The sequence below is a fragment of the Staurois parvus genome, unplaced genomic scaffold, assembly GCF_062004578.1.
Source record: "Staurois parvus isolate SC_StPar_1 unplaced genomic scaffold, SC_StPar_1.0 ptg000090l, whole genome shotgun sequence".
Classification (NCBI taxonomy): Eukaryota; Metazoa; Chordata; class Amphibia; order Anura; family Ranidae; genus Staurois; species Staurois parvus.
Window position 1 is genome coordinate 14,793,268 of NW_028317886.1, and position 17,754 is coordinate 14,811,021.

Below are 17,754 nucleotides of genomic sequence, written 5' to 3' on the forward strand. Positions count from 1 at the left end.
GCCCCAGCCCACCAACCCGACAAAGCATCCAGAACCCACCACCAGGAGATGTTCCGGAACCTATGCAGCTAGGTCTGGCACGGCCTAAATTATCACCAGAGGAACGCCAGCGCAGACGAGCCCAGAACCTCTGCCTTTACTGCGGTGAAGCTGGTCATATGGTGCGATCCTGCCCTCAAAAAATGAGTAAGTGCACCCGTTTTTCTTCCTTGTCTATTAGCAATACCTGTCCTTCGCAATACTTAGTAGTGCCCCTCTCCTTTCAGCTTCCAGGAAAGATCGTGGAGGTGACAGCCATAGTTGATTCGGGGGCATGCAGCTGTTTCCTGGATCTAGAGTTTGCTCACCAACAGGGTATCCCTCTCCAACACAGACAGAAGGGCTTCAACATCTTTTTGGCTGATGGTTCCCAGATAAAATCGGGGGTAGTTAATCAGGAAACTCCCCCCATTGCCACTATCATTGCAAACCAGCACCAGGAGTTCCTCCGCCTGGACGCTATTGCATCACCTCTTTTCCCAGTCATTCTGGGGCTCCCATGGTTACGGGCCCATAACCCCCAGATTGACTGGGAGACCGGGTCAATCTCGTTCCCTTCCCCATACTGTCGGGAACATTGTCGCACTTCGGGCCCCGCGGGGCCCCGAGTTCTCCTTTGCTCCGAAGGAGACTCCGACTTGAAACAGGTTATTCCCGCAGCCTATCATGGGTTCCTGGATGTGTTCAGTAAGCGGGGAGCCGACACTCTGCCCCCCCACCGCCCGTATGACTGTCCAATCGACCTGTTACCAGGCTCTGAAATCCCTTTTGGGCGTATTTTCCCCCTATCTGAGCTTGAATTGGGGGCCCTGAAGGAATATATCGAGGACAGCCTCCAGAAGGGATTCATCCGCCCCTCCACTTCTCCAGCAGGAGCGGGAATCTTCTTCGTGGAGAAAAAAGACAAAACCCTGAGGCCTTGTATTGACTACCGGGAGCTGAACAGGGTCACGATAAAAAATCGTTACCCATTGCCATTGGTACCAGAACTGTTTCAGAGCCTAAAGGCTGCGGCTATTTTCACAAAGCTTGATTTAAGGGGGGCCTATAACCTGGTACGCATAAGAGAGGGGGACGAGTGGAAAACTGCTTTCCGTACCCGGTTTGGCCACTTTGAATACTTGGTCATGCCATTTGGGCTGTGCAATGCACCAGCCACCTTCCAACACTTTGTGAACGACATCTTCAGGGATTTTTTGGATGTCTTCGTTATCGTCTACTTGGACGACATACTAATTTTTTCACCCTCTCTAGAGGATCATAGGATACATGTGGCAAAAGTTTTGTGGCAATTGCGGCAGCATGGGTTATATGCTAAGGCGGAGAAATGTTGCTTTGAGCAAACTAGCATCACGTTTCTAGGCCTGATTATCTCCACTGCGGGGGTCGCGATGGACCCCCAGAAGGTCTCTGCAATTTTAGATTGGCCTGAACCCACGGACAAAAAAGGTGTCCAACGGTTTATAGGGTTCGCGAACTTTTATCGGAAGTTCATCAAAAACTTCTCGGGTCTGGTCTCCCCCATTACCCAACTAACCAAACTTGGAACCCGGTTCAAATGGACACCAGAGGCTCAAAAAGCTTTCGAAGCTCTGAAAAAGCTGTTTACCTCGGCACCCATCCTGGGCCACCCGGACGCGGCCCTGCCCTACATCTTGGAGGTAGATGCATCGGAGAATGCGGTAGGATCCATCCTGTCTCAGCGGAAAGGCACCAAAGAGTTACTCCATCCCGTAGCATTCTTCTCGAGGAAACTCACCCCAGCAGAAAAGAATTACGATATCGGGGATCGAGAGCTGCTGGCTATCAAAGCAGCGCTAGAAGAATGGAGATACCTGCTGGAAGGTGCCTCACACCCTATATTGATTTTCACAGACCACAAGAATCTGGAATATCTGAGGACTGCCAAGCGTCTACGCCCACGGCAGGCAAGATGGGCCCTGTTCTTTTCCAGATTCAATTTTCATATTACTTACAGGCCCGGATCTAAAAATACGAAGCCTGACGCGCTATCTCGTATGTTTGAGGACTCCGAAGAAGAACTGGTACCCGACACTATCTTGTCCTCAGGGAACTTCTTGGCGCTCCAGACGGACCTTCGCTCCAAGTTAATAGAAGCATCTACGGCCACACCAACCCCAGTTGGGGTATCCCTCCAGAACAAAGGGGGACTCCTGTGGAAGGAGGATTCTATCGTGGTACCTGAGGAAGTCCGGACCCTGGTTTTGGGGCATTGCCACGATCACCCGCTGGCGGGTCACTTTGGCCCAGTCAAGACTCTGGAGCTTCTCCGGCGCTCGTTTTGGTGGCCAAACATGGCTAAGGATTGCAAGCGCTACGTGAGATCCTGTACCATCTGCCAGAAGAGCAAACCGTCAAGGAGCAAAGCCTGGGGGCTGTTGCGACCTTTGCCGATTCCCGAATGGCCTTGGCAGAAGATCGCGATGGACTTCATAGTCGAGCTCCCACCGTCACAAGACCACACAGCAATTCTGGTGGTTATTGATCGCCTATCCAAGATGGCTCACTTCGTGCCACTAAGGAAGACTCCGTCAGCAACTGAGACGGCGCGAATATTTATCCGGGAGATCGTTAGACTTCATGGAGTACCCGAGGACATCGTCTCTGATCGAGGGGTCCAGTTTACATCTAAGTTTTGGAGGGCTCTGTGCAAGGCCCTGGACATCAAGTTGTCCCTCTCCTCCGCGTTCCACCCTCAGACCAACGGTCAGACCGAGAGGACGAACCAGACCCTGGAGCAATACTTGCGTTGCTACACGTCTTTCCTGCAGGATGATTGGCTGTCTCTTTTACCCCTGGCGGAGTTCGCTTATAACAACGCAAGCCATTCGGCAACGGGGCAGTCCCCATTCTTTTCGAATTATGGGTTTCACCCTGTCTTTCTCCCTGACTTGGTCTCTGAATGCCCAGTTCCAGCCACGCAGGATGCGTTGACCTTCTTCTCCGTCAATAACAAATTACTCCAGGAAGCCATCGCTCGGGCCCAAGAGGACAATAAGAAGGAGTTTAACAAGAAACGAAGAGGGGATTTGGCGTTGCGGCCTGGGCAGAAGGTGTGGTTGGCCACAACCAACTTAAAGATGCTTTGTCCCTCGAAAAAATTGGGACCTAAATTTGTGGGGCCTTTTCAGGTAAAGCGGATGGTCAACGAAGTGGCATATGAGCTGATCCTTCTGGCCACGTTCAGAATTCATCCAGTTTTCCATGTATCTCTGCTGAAGCCAGTGATCCCAGATGCCTTCCCAGAACGAGAATCCAGACCCCCTGAGGCCATAACGGTCGAAGGACAAGAGGAATTTGAGGTGGAAACGATCCTTAAGTGCCGAAGAAGGGGGGGCCAGACCCAATTCCTAATTAAGTGGAAGGGCTATGGTCCTGAGGACAATTCCTGGGAACCGGCTCATAATGTCCACGCACCTAGACTAGTCCGGGAGTTTCTTCGTGATCACCCGTGGTGGAGAGATCGGGTGGGCATCCGGAGGTTGCCCGTAGGGGGGGGGCAATGTCGGAGATCGCCGCGCCGCTGGTCCCGGCGCAGGCGCAGTACACCTCCCTGTACGCGAGCGCCGGGACTTGGCCGACCGCGGCAATCAGGTTCGCGCATGCGCAGTAGTGACCGCGGGCGCGCGCCTGGCACCAATGACAGCGCAGGGCGGGATATTTAAACGGCCCTGAGCTGTCATTCGGTGCCTTTTGGTCTTTTGTATCCTGTGAACCTGTGAACCTGTCTGAAGTAAGTTGCTGACCCGGATTGTGCCCTGACCTTGCTGTTTTCTCCTGTTTTGACCCTTGCTTGCCTGACCTCTCTCCTGAATGCCCCCTATTGGATCTGACCTGCTGTTGCTGACCTGGCGTGTGACCCGACTATTCTCTGCCCGCCGCTCTGTACCGCACCGTCCCCATAGTTACCGACCCGGCTTGTATGACCCTGCTCCTGCTCAGCCATCCATCCATCCATCCATCCGTCCCTCTCTACGGGGTCTCCAGACCTCCTCATACCTGGCTCTCTCCCGTGGGAGCCCCTGGCGAATACCCCTACCACTGACGGGTGTCCTCAGTAGTCACGACCTGGTCCTAGGGTACTCCAAGTCCATCCCCACCATCAGGGGCCCTGGTGAACAAGTACCCTGGGGCTTAGACTCCGTGCGCTGGGAACATCCGACCAGTGGAGTGCTAGTGGTACCGCCGGGCGGTCCCTTACAGTGACACACAGAGCAGCGGCTTGGGAACAGCCTGCTTGGGTGCCCCCATAGCTTGCTATCGGGGCACTCGACAGAAAGGAGCCAGGAGCGCCAACAAGGGACCTGAGAGGAGGAGGATCTAGGCTGCTCTGTGCAAAACTACTGCGCACAGCAGGTAAATATAACATGTTTGTTATTTTACAAAAAAAGAAGAAAACCCTCTAGTATTGCTTTATCACACTTACTGCATTGATGTTCAAAAGCAGTGTTATATAAAACACTCCACCATTAGTAGTCAATAGCCATTGACATTGTTATTTAACCCCCCCCCCCATTGGTTGTTAGTGGCAGTAGTACTTAACCCCTTTCCCCCTGCATTGGTAGTCATTGGCAATTCCATTAACCCTCCTACACACACATTGGTGGTCAGGGAATAGGGAATATAAAAGGGCACTTTACTGACCACCAATGACTAGAGGCACTTCAAAGTGTTCTGTCATATTAGTGGTCAGTGAAGCATTTGAAAAAAAGTTTGAATGATTTCCCCCAGGCCATCATTGCTTAGGCAGGTGCATCACAGAGAGGCTGAGTCTCTAAGCAGCCACTTCCCACTTTCATTTATGCCCCACTTTACCTACATCCCTATTATGCAATATACTAACATTGCAACCTCGGGGGGGTGAAGGTGGGTTGGCAGAGGGCAGGTCCAGTGGGCTTAGCTACTGTCACTGCTTGGAGTGTTGGCAGTCAGGTGGCAAGACATGTGGGCAGCACTAATGGGGCTACTGCTTAAACTGTCAGAAAACAAAAAAGCAGCAGTCTATCAGCAAGTATGACTGAAAGGATTGTTGGAAGCATACCTAAAAAAGAATCTAGGCTGTTAGCTGCAACACCTTGGGAGTGGGGGAAGGGGGAAAGTGGGGATTGGACCTGCTTATTCCTCCATATCTATGCCAAGTAACCTTCAATGAGAGTCACATTCTGATCCCAATACACAGCCATTGTGGAACAACTAACTAAAAAGCCAGACTATCCCAGCAAACCTGATACAGTTGGTAATTATGGTTTACATTTTACCATTTACGTTAAGCTTCACATTTGCATTACCCTTAATATTGTGTTTCCCAACACACCAGAGCACAGATGACACATTCAACTTGTTAGTAAAGGCATTTAATATTAGAACATGTGGAATGTTAATTATGTTTTGTAGGAGTCAATGCCATACTTACTTACTACATTTGGCCAAGCCATGAGCTTTTCAGAATAATACCTGAGACAGGAGAAATAGTTACAGCAGCAACATTCGACAGAGAGAAAGAGGATCACTTTATCATTAGAGGTGAGTCATATGGTATTTGAATTGCTTGTGCTGCATTATGGGTAACATAGAAACATGTTTTAGCTGTACAGTTTTGGACAAGAACAGTAGAGGTGTCTGAATATATGAGAGGCTTGCATGAATCACATTCAGGTTAGCAGAACTTATACCATAAATAACTCTTACTGTACATCATATCATATACATAGGTACATTTACATAAAATGTGTCTGCTGCTTATATAATAAAGTGTTACTAAACCCAAAACAGTAAAATCAGTCTGTATATACAGTAAAGCATGCTTGTTATACTCACTGAGGAACCTAAGGGGTTAATCCTCTGCATTGTGTACAAATGCTGTTTGATCCTGACTTCTCTGATCCTCCCCTTCTTCCAGTGCCCCCCTCTTATCTCCTGATAAGACATATCGTGTGGAGACACTCTATACATGCTCAGTTTGGTATGTATTGCTAGAGATGTTTTTTTTTTCTTGAGAGAGTGCATGTGATCAGCACAGGGCCAATCAGCACTGTCCAGACAGAGGTCAGGGGTTCTGCATTCTCCTAGAGCAGAAAAAAAAACTCCTACAAGCTTTAACCAGTGCTCAGTTGGATACTGATAGAAGTCACAAGACTGCTCTAACTGCTGATGAGAAAAGGTATTTAGCAGTTTATAATTACTAAAATAGTTGCATTTCCATGTAGTGTGGGAGACCAGATAGCGTGAATGCAGGGTCCGGGGTTTAGTAACTGTCCTTGTCATGAATAATTTTACCTTATTTTGTTAAAGACCAATGAAATATAGTAATAAATATCAACAATAAGATGCCAGTTTCCTACAGATTGTTATCTTTGTACCATAACACACGTGTCCTTTTTCAGTTTAGAATGTGTTCTTTTAAGATATAGCATATTCAAATTCTCTTTGTTGAAGTTAGACTAGTACAAGATAAATTCTGATCAGCTGCAATGGATTATCGCATTTATGAATTGGCACAAAAACCAACTCTGTCAAAGCATGAAATGAAACAGCCTTAACAAAGGGTACATGGAATATTCACCTCTTCTGCTGCCCATGCTGCTGATCTTTGCTGTAATGAGGAGGAATTATTTACAGAAGAAGCTACAGAATTCAGCACTTCCAAAAGTGTAGGATACCTGGTCCCCTGTTTCATTATGTGCTTAGATTTGCCAGCCCTTATACAACTACTGTGTCCTGTAGGGACTGGAAGGAGGAATTACAGGGTGCAGCAGAGGACCATGGAATATAATCTTTGTAGGAGCATCCTTATATTTACTTTGTATTTTAGCGGCACAGTCACCATAAGAATTATTTCTTCTTTTTTTTAAGGCGTGTGCTCAGCAAAGCCCCAGGTAGACAGGGTTACACTTTTCACACTAACTAACTAACTAACTAACTAGCTAACTACTTTGAAAAAACAAATACTATATGAGATCTAGCTATTGTTTCACTTGTTGGATCCTTGACATTGATCTTCAAGGCAGCACAAGAAAGTGTTTGTTGCATGTTCCAGAACAGGTCATGATCATTCTATATAAAAAAAAAATAGCATTTTTGTGTAGCGCTACCTCTAAAGTAGCTGCTGGTAGATATGGGTCTTCTGATCTTCCAGTGGCTCTAATTGGAGCCACATTCTTAGTGACACCACCAAAAATACCTTGACCTGGGAGGCTCCTGGTAATTACACAAGAACGATACACACCAACTATGATAAAACAAATGATCAAGTTGTATTGGTAGCAAACAAATAGTAAGAAAATATAACAATTTCATGGTTTTGCAATAAACACTGTGAATCAGCACAGTGCCATAAAATACTGTTTAGAGTGTAGCCACCTATGTCCTGCAGCACCCAGGCCATAAACGATAGCCCTCAGACTGGGAGATTGCTCCCCAAGTGAGACGTGAATGGATAAACAAGAAATTAGGCTAGCTAGCCTCCTTGTAGGCCCTCAGTCAGGAGAGTCTAGTGTGACGGAACGCGGCCTCCGACCCCTGCCCTTCTCACCAACTTGTGACCGAAGGACCAGCCGATCTCGCACCGCACTGTCACTTGCGTAGCAATGCCACTCTCAGCTATGTCCTGCACAAAGATTTTCCAGCTCAAGGGACTACAATATATGTGCCAGCAGCCTGAGAGCAATTGTTGGTGGGTCAGGTTAATTACGCAATTAACCCTTCACACTGCCACCTCCACCTTTTTACAGAGAAGGAGGAAACTCACAAATCTTAACAGTAACACTATGATATTCGTATAAGCGTCTGTAATACACACTGTCACCACAGACAGATATATTCAGAGGATTATTACATACAGTAGCACTCTTCAAGAGACAGGGATTCTTTAGTTTGTATTAAAAGCTTTAGAGACAGTTTGAACACTTTTCAAAGTAGGATTTATTACTAAAAAGGTCAAAATGGTGCAATTAAAATATTTACAGAAAAGATGTTATAAAGATATAAAGAGAGCAATAAAACAACAGAAAGAAATAAAAGAAAGGAGTTCAGAAGGCAGAATACTTGCAAAGTCCGTGGTTTTAGCAGAGTACAATTGTGCAAACAAAAAGGATGCCTTGGCTCTCAAGTCTGTCAGATGTTTCCTGATTGATGGTAAACGAGAGCTGTCTTTCTCATGCCTGTCAGTCTTTTTCTATCATATTAAAGGGCTGTCGCCTGAGAAAAAATTACCAATCATCCAGTTTGGGGATGGGTGTTAGGAGGTAACCAAGGTTATGACCAAGTCGCCTTACAATTTCATACTAAGGTTAATAACCTCCAATAGGTACAGGTAGCATCCTAGCAACCGGCAGATTAATATTCAGAATTATATTTCAAATGCAGGGATACTAAGCACAGCATACCCTTGTCACCCAGGAAGAATGAGACTGCTTCTTCTCTCTCCTAGGTGCCAATATAGTCATGTAAGGCCTTGTGTGACTCATATTAAAATGATCTATCCAAATATATACCTGATATTAATGTGCCCAGTTCCTGCTGAACTTTATGAATTGTATAAAAAATGTCTCATGTGGAATGTACGTTTTATGGCACACTCTAGCTTTAATGGCCTAACAGGTCATGACTGACTGAGTTATTGTTTTACGATCGGGCAGAGGAAAGTGGTTTTCAAAGCAGACCCCTGGAACCAGACTAATTAGCAGTTTACAGCCCTGGAGCTTTATCTAGCTGTGTTTTATTTAGGATAAGAGGCCCTTTTGACCTCCGTTCAATTTACAGCTATACATTCCATTCAAAAGGGAAAAGGGAGGACAGGAGAGAAAACATGGCTGAGACCTAACAAGATGGCTGTCACATACAGCGTCCATGTCCCTATTGTGCACAATCGTCACATCTAGGTTTAAGCTAGTAAATCAGTTATATTGCCAGCAACCAGTGTTACCAAAAGGAATAAGCCCTAAGTATAAAACAGTCTGAAAATTTGGTTCTTCTGCTGGCTTAGTTGAGGCCCTACATTGGCACACAGGTGCTGTCCCTTTCAGATGTGAAATGAACAGGATAGTTCTCTTTGAGAGGCAGAATTGTTAACACGGGTCACTTTAAGTGATGAGATTGTTGACAAAGTTCACTTCCATATAAGAAATTGCAGGACAAGGTTTACTTTTAGATTTAAAGTGGTTAGGGAGAGTCACTCTAGGTTGTGAAGCTGTAGGCCAAATTATTTTGAGTTGGGAAGTTAGTGGCAAAGTCACTTTAGGGGAATGGATCTATAGATCGGATGCACTTTGCATGGTAAACTCGTTTATAATGGCAGAAACTAGTTCCTCAATTAGCCTGGGCCGAGGTAGATGGCAGATGAGGGATAGCATTCTGCAGCAAAAAAGGCACTGGTACATGCGTCACTCATAAACGCCTATGCTGAAGAATATCTGAATGTGAAGCACCTGAATGGCAGCAAACTCTGTGGGTCACCCAGTCCTGATGTAGCAATCAGCAAAGCAATGAACATTCAGCGGTGGGGGACCCCTTTTTGTCTGGAAATGTGGCTGTGATGGCGGTGACTCAGAGCTCCTGCAGCAGAAAGGTCTCCCTGGAGCAGCTGTTTACAAGCGGTGTTTGCCTTGCCTGTCTCTTCCACAGCTTCCCCAGCTTTTCTGTACTAACCGGCTCATCCCAATCTGATCCAGAACTGCACGGCTCATAGGCTCTCGACACTCCTTCTTCATACACAGTCTCTCTCCAACTCTCCCAGTGTCTACTCAGGCTTTTTGTTTATATCCTCCCATTCCTTAGTGATTGCTCATGGGCTCTGTAGTTTAATTTCAGCTTAACTGTGAAGAAAGTTCTTCTTTCAACCTACAATTCCCAGCAGGCCCTGGACATCTGCATAAAGGTTGTGACAAATAAAAATACTGAACATTGCCATCTTGTGGATAAATACAAATCTGCATTCACAATAACTGCACAGTGTTACATTTGGCACCTCATCTTCAATGTATACACACTTGTGTTCACCCAATATGTATAATATATGTACTCAAACTATTAGGTATATGTTTATAGTTGGAATAACCTGAATTTTTACTAAATACATATGAAAAGCAGTATAGAGTCTAATTATATTAAGATTTATATATTATTTTATATATATATGATACTGTATATTATTTTATATACTGTACACCAATCAGCCATAACATTATGAATACTGATAGGTATAACAGTGAATAATATTTATTATCTTATTGCAATATCACCCGAAAGTAGGTGTGATATATTAGGCAGCAAGTGAATATGATGTTCCTGAAGTTGATTTGTTGAAAGCAGAAAACTGGGCATCACAGTGGGGCTGCATAGCCACAGACCAGTCAGGGGGCCCATGCTGACCTGTGTCTACGGCAAAAAGCACCTACAATTGGCACATAAGCATCAGAAAAAAACACAGAGCAATGGAAGAAGGTGGCCTGGTCTGATGAATCACATTTTCTTTTAAATGGTGTAGATGGCCAGGGTGGTGTACATTGCTTACCTGGTGAAGAGATGGCACCAGAATGCACTATGGGAGGAAGGCAAGCTGGAGGAGGCAATGTGAGGCTTTGGTCAATGTTCTTCTAGGAATCCTTGGGTCCTGACATTCATGTTGATATTACTTTGACATGTACTACCTACCTAAACATTGTTGCTGACCAAGTACATGCTTTCTTGGAAATGGTATTCTCTGATGGCAGTGTCCCCTTTTAGCAGGATAATGCTCCCTACCACATTGTGAAAATAGCTCAAGAATGCTTTGAGGAACACAACAATGAGTTTAAGGTGTTGACTTGGCCCCCAAATTCTCCAGATCTCAATCCAATGGAGCATCTGTAGGGTGTGCTGGAAAAACAATTTCGATCCATGGAGGCCCCACCTCACAACCTACAGGATCTAAATGATCTGCTACTGACAGCTTGGTGCTAGATGGTGATCATGTTATGACTGATATATATTTGGTTTAAAATGGGAGTGGGAATAAAATGTAAATGTCCAATTGGTGAATATTTTTATTACATCTCATTGGGGGAAAGGCATCGTTATCCTGACTCCCAGACTAACTTTTATCTTCCTTTCATTTTGTAACTCTTTTTTGTGGTTATAATCAGACCGGCTTGTTGCCATACATTTAAAGTACATTTATTTAATGTAGATGTCTTCACATAGCTTTACTAATCTTCAAAATGTCTTCAATGGAAATGTAGAGACTGCAAACCTGGAAATGCATTGTACTTGGCAGTCTGACCAATTGATTGAAAGATGACCAATTAAAAATCATAGTACTAAAGGTCATCTTTCCTTTCCAGTTTTCCAGCAACTTTAAAAATTCCTATGGAATAATACCCGTGTGCAGTTTTTTTATTGGCATGCATAGTGTGTTACTAGGTGAACTCGTAAAATATCACGAAGGGGGATATTTACTAAAACTGGAGTGTGAAAAATCTGGTGCAGCTCTGCATAGAAACCAATCAGCTTCCAGGTTTTATGGTCAAAGCTTGAATGAACAAGCTGGAATTAGAAGCTGATTGGCTACTATGCACAGCTGCGCCAGATTCTGAGTGCTCCAGTTTTAGTAAATCTCCCCCTAAGTGTATATAAACAGCATAATTAACTGACATACTGGTTACATACCGTGGAGGGCTGCAGAAAGACTAGACAGATAATAACATATGCCTATGAGTTTGGGCAAGTTTCTTTTTTTAGCACCTCAGTATTATAGTAAATGCCGATATTTACATTGTCTTTGACTGCTAGGGTCTGGACCTCACTGTTAATCTATGCCTTTTCTCTAATTCTTCCATCATTAGTATTGGTGACAGATGGTGGAACCCCCTCCTTCTCCAGCTCCACAACAATTGTTTGTACAGTGCTAGATGAAAATGATAATACTCCTGAGCTTTTACTTCCTGAGGCTGAGATTCATGTCCCAGAAAACCAAGTTCCAGAAATAATTCACAATGTGCTGGCTACAGACAAGGATACTGGCAACAATGGCAAAGTGCATTTCCAAATAATTGGTAATTAATAATGCTTGCTAAACTGTGTGCACAGATGTCTAATACAGCATGAAATTTCAATTTTACCTGTTATTTGCTCTGTCTTGTGTGTTTTGAGGAATATAGACTGTTCACTTACTAATGTACATGTCTGCTTTGCAACTTGAATGTTCATTGAACTTAGTAAAAATTATGAATCTGTACATTTAAGTTAAGCAATCGTGATAGCAAAAATCCTGTTTTTATGTTATTTCTCTTGAACATATTTGGATATTAAAAGTGAGCAAAGATTTACTTGTTTGCTGTTCTTTACTGCAAGTGAACAGCCTGTAGCATTTTAGAACCCCAATGTGATATTCGTTTTTAAGATTTCACTTTACATACAGTATAATTCTAGCTAAATTACAGTAGATATTTTACATGTATCTATAGTTTCATCTAATATACGTAAAAGCTCTGAATAATTTTATCAAATATTTGATACCAGAGGAAACAAAGCATCAATACTGCAAAAAAAAAAAAATATATATATATATATATATATAATAAATCTAACATAGCTAAAAGCTTACGGGAATAGTACTGGATTAAACAAATGCAAAAATATATACCAAGGGTCTCCACTTTCCAAGAAAAGGCCCAGTTTACTGTTCTTCAGGCTTTAAGTGGGCTGGACCGTGGGCCAGTGGGAATAGAAAATGCCCCAGGATGAGTGCCCCATCATTGTTTTCATTGGGAGAAATAGTGCCCCATTGTTGATGTTACTGAGAAGCATTGCAGCACATTGATGGGCACAGTAGGGGTAATGGTGCCCCATCACTGGTGTCAGTTGGAGGGAATAGTGCCCCAAGGCCAGAAAAAAGCCAAGGCCGAAGTTTGGAGATTACTATTCCACACCTTTACCAAAGCACAGTAAATACATTTTTTAAAATCTGGAACAGGGGTCTCAAAACTTTCTAAACAAAGTGCCAGTTTATTGTTCTTCAGACTTTAGGGTTGACCAGACTGTGGCCAGCGGCAGTGGAAATTGTCCTGCCATCAGTGGGCATAAACATCAGCACATTTGGTATTAGGGGGAGGAATAATGCCACATTGTTGGTGTCAGTGGGAAAAATGGTGCCCCATTGTTGTTGTCAGTTGAGAGAATAGTGTCCCATATCAATGAGAGGAATAGTGCGCCAAGGGATGGAAGGGGTGCTCCAGGAGCCACAGTTTGGGACCACTGATATGTACCTATTGCATGAATTCGTACTTATTCAATATCTGATTCAGTGGTATGCTGAATAGTGCGAACTATCATCTAACTGTAAATGTATGCAATGTAAACTGCTTATTTACAAAGCACGCATACACTATGCCATCATTTGATGATAATTAATTACTTAGGGCAGTGCAAACTCCAGTGACAAGAATCTTCTGATTTCTGATGCAGCTAGGTGTGGCCACCAGCCCCGCTCACTATAATGACAGGTTTCTGGCAGCTGCAACTGTTTGCAGCTCTCCTCATAGTCAGCGATTACCTACTGTGTGCATCCAGCAGCAATCACCGCAGGCAATTTTTGCCTGTGCAGAGCCATGGCTGGCGGCGGCCACAAATAGCCACAAGGTGCAGCAGAAATCAGAAGTTTCCTGCTGCTGCAATTTACACAGCCTAAATCACCGGTATGAATGTAGCCTTAAGGAAATAATTGCAGTGTGATACCAGAAACACACTCCGCATAAGTCTACATCTCCCGGTTCTTGTAGAAGAGATGTCACAAATGAAGGAACAACCCAAAAGGTAGATTCAAGTTCACATAAAGGCATAGCATACCTGGATGCTCAATCAAAATCATTATTCAGGACAACTTTGTTGGAGTGATGGCAATGACAAGGTTATTATCTCCTTTTGCTTACCAATACATTCTTGTTCTCCATTGTTCTGGAGACACTTGGGCTTAATTAGGGCCTCTGTTGATGGGCTTTTGTTTGAATTAGATGGGTTTTGCATTCCTGGGCAAATCTTGCAGGTCAAATGCAAATCAGAAAGTGGTCGACTTTGGGTCAGATGCACCTGTGAATGAATTCTGAATCATCTCAGAAGCATTTGAAAACTGATTAGATAGTAGATATTCCCCAGAACTCCATGTGCATTACTATGAAAATTCTGAACATCTAAAAGCTGAAATTTGACTGGATTAAGATATATATTGCCAATAGTATTGGGGCATCTGCCTTCACATGTTGGAACAGGAAGGGGCCATCCCCAAGCTGTTCCCACAAAGTTGGGAGCATGAAATTGTTGAAAATGTCTTGGTATGCTGACACCTTAAGAGTTCCCTTCACTGGAACTAAAAAACCAAGCCCAACCCCTGAAAAACAACCCTACACCATAATCCCCCCCTCTACCAAACTTTACACTTGGCACAATGCAGTCAGGCAAGTACCATTCTCCTGGCAACCACCAAACCCAGACACTTCCACCGGATTACCAGACAGAAGCGTGACTGGTTACTCCAGAGAACACGTCTCCACTGCTCTAGAGTCCAGACTTTACGCCACTGCTTCCGACGCTTTGCATTGCACTTGGTGATGTAAAGCTTGGATGCAGCTGCTCGGCCATGGAAACCCATTCCATGAAGTTCTCTGTACTGTTTTTATGCTAATCTGAAGGCCACATGAAGTTTGGAGGTCTTTAGCTATTGACTCTGCAGACAGTTGGCGACTTCTGCGCACTGTGCGCTTCAGCATGCGCAGACCCCGTTGTATCATTTTACGTGGCCTACAACTTGATGGCTGAGTTGCTGTTGTTCTCAGTTGCTTCCACATTGTTATAATACCACTAACAGTTGACCGTGGAATATTTAGTAGCAAGGAAATTTCACGGATGGACTTATTGCACAGGTGGCAACCTATCTTGGTACCACGCTTGAATTCACTGAGCTCCTGAGAGCGACCGATTCTGTCACAATGTTTGCGGAAGCCGTCTGCATGCCTAGGTGCTTTATAATATACACCAGTGGCCATGAAGGTGATTGGAACACCTGAATCCAATGATTTGGAGGGGTGTCCCAATACTTTTGGCAATATAGTGTGTATATAAAACAAAAAACAGGGGATATGGAGTACAGATCAGCTTGCTATTTCTGTATTTAATCTCTCATAATCTTTATAGTTCTATGATCCATTTCATTTGAGAAATTATGTAGTAGCAGTGTTTTGGATCCTGCTGGATTGGATGTTTGTAGCATGTTGATAACTGCAATACAAGCAGCTCACCCCGCTAGTCAGCAGGTAACTCACAGCTGTGGAAAAGGAAGAATATGTTGTAGGTATTCAGAGGAGGCAATGCTAAGTAACTGCTTACTCTTGATTCTGTAATAGTAATAACCAGGGGAGGACTGACAACTCATGGGGCCCCCGGGCAATAGGGGATCATGGGGCCCTTGTGTCCTTGACCACACTCAAAGCACACCCAAAAAAGCCTATAAAAGGTACCAGGGGCATTTCATGGGGCCCCCTACTGACCCTGGACCCTCGGGCAGTGCCCGAGTGCTCTAATGGTTAGTCCGCCCCTGGTAATAACTTTTTTTAACACGTTTGAGAGATTATCTTTTAAAGACAGATGTGTTTTAATAGCCACCAAAAGTGCAGGAGACATGGAGACCTGTCAGTGTTCATATCCACTACAGCAAAAGTTGGTAGATGGATAGTTTGGCTAAAGAAGTTCCAATCAGGGTAGCAGTGAATGGCAAGACCCTAGAAACACATTCTAAAATAAATTGTGTTTCCCTGTAAATGGTAGTATCTCAACTAAAAAGAACTTTCCACTTGAGCTAATGAGATGCTGTTTGGAACCAAAGGATAGTTCACATGTATTGTTTTTGGAACTTGATGAGGTTTTTTTTGTGTTTGCATGAAAATGCTGCTACGTGTCCTCATGCTGAATTTGTATTAAGATACATATTTTATAAGGTGTATCACTTTTAATGAAAGGGTTACATCTGGTAAACTCATTTCACAGTAATGGATGAGGGCTCTTACATTTACTGTCAGTGCCACCCACTGATTTAAATGAAATGCAGGTTTTAATTCAAACACAAGGCAATCACATGCCAGAGACACTTAAGCATTTGCTGTGCAAGCATAAATTCTTAATATTATTGGAATTAACAATTTTTTCATTGGTGTTCCCATGATGACATATCTTTCCACATGTCTGTCTTTTATTGTCAATTTTTGCTTAATGCTTCTTTTACTTTTGAAGGTGGAAACACGGGCGGATATTTTGCCATCAATAACATATCGGGGGAGCTCTGGGCCACACGCAGCTTAGATCGAGAGGATGTCAGCAATTTTACCATCACTGTGGAATGCTATGACCTGGGCAGCCCCCGGAAAAGTACCACAGCCAAACTGCACATTAAGGTCTTGGATGAAAATGACAATCCACCTACGTTTTCTAAGAGCCAGTACCGCACATCTGTCAGAGAGGACATAACTATTGGATCAGTGGTTCTTAGCCTTCAGGCGTTTGATATAGATGAGGGCCTAAATGGAGAAGTAATGTACTCCTTGATTGATGATACACAAGGTGCTTTTACTATAAACCGAACAACAGGAAACATTGAGACTGCAAAGGCTTTAGACAGAGAATTTAAACATCAATATGTGTTTAGGGCACTTGCAACTGACTGTAGCATATATGGTCAAAAAAGTGCCACTGCCAAAGTTATAGTACATATTGATGATGCCAATGATAATGAGCCAATATTTGCAATTAACCCAATCCAGGTTCTTGTTTCTCCCCAAATCTCTGTTAATACAACCATTGCTACTGTATATGCAAGTGACCCAGACCTCAACCTAAATGGAACAGTGGTGTACAGTCTTGTGAAAAGTGATCCACACTTTTACATTAATAGAGAAACAGGAAAGATTAAAGTCAATAAGGTGCTCTCCTCCATTACCTTCACAAATACAGTTCTCACAGTGGAGGCTTCAGACCTTGGTACCCCAGCAAAAACATCCACAGGTCTGGTTACAGTTACCCTAGAAGGACTGGAAAGAGATGTTTACTTTCTCCAGAGTAACTACGAGGCCATAATACAGGAAAACAGTGAGCCAGGTATGTTTTCTATTGAAACATTAAATAGATATAATTAGTATTCTAATTGACTTTATACACCATAACACAGTGCTTCATTTACTAGAAATGGAATGTGAAAAATCTGGCATAGCTCTGCATAGGAACCATTCAGCTTCCAATTTTTTTTTTTGTCAAAGCCTAATTGAACAAGCATGAAGTTAGAAGTTGATTGGCTACCATGCACAGCTGCACCAGATTTTGCCCTCTCCAGTTTTAGTAAATTTAGTTTCATAGGTTTGAAATGTGCTACTATTATACTAAATTCTTAAATATGTTAAATTCTCAATTCTAGAATTCTAACCAAAACTGATTATTTTATTTTGTGTTCATGCCTATTGGTTAAATCCCCCACTTCTCCCTGAGTTATCCATCTATGACCACTGCTATAGTCAAAAGAAGAGGCCTTAGGCTTTCTGTTTTCTATAAAGGACATGCTGAAGAAGTCAGAAACTGCTCTTTGGCTTTGTAATAGCAGCAGAGATGAGGCATAACTGAGAACACAAGTATAGGGGGACGGGTAGATGTATGTGCATGGAAGTGTTTTGATTATGATTTCCT

The 17,754-nt window shown here is 43.7% G+C and overlaps 1 protein-coding gene across 1 annotated transcript in view; it reads left to right on the top strand.

Moving 5' to 3' along the window:
• The window catches only part of DCHS2 (dachsous cadherin-related 2), a 378,130-nt gene that overhangs the window by 331,842 nt on the left and 28,534 nt on the right, over positions 1-17,754 (top strand). The window contains exons 11-13 of the mRNA XM_089670433.1: positions 5,455-5,583; positions 11,880-12,089; positions 16,315-17,175. Of these exons, the coding sequence (XP_089526559.1) occupies positions 5,455-5,583; positions 11,880-12,089; positions 16,315-17,175 (1,200 nt within the window). The remainder of the gene's footprint in view (positions 1-5,454; positions 5,584-11,879; positions 12,090-16,314; positions 17,176-17,754) is intronic.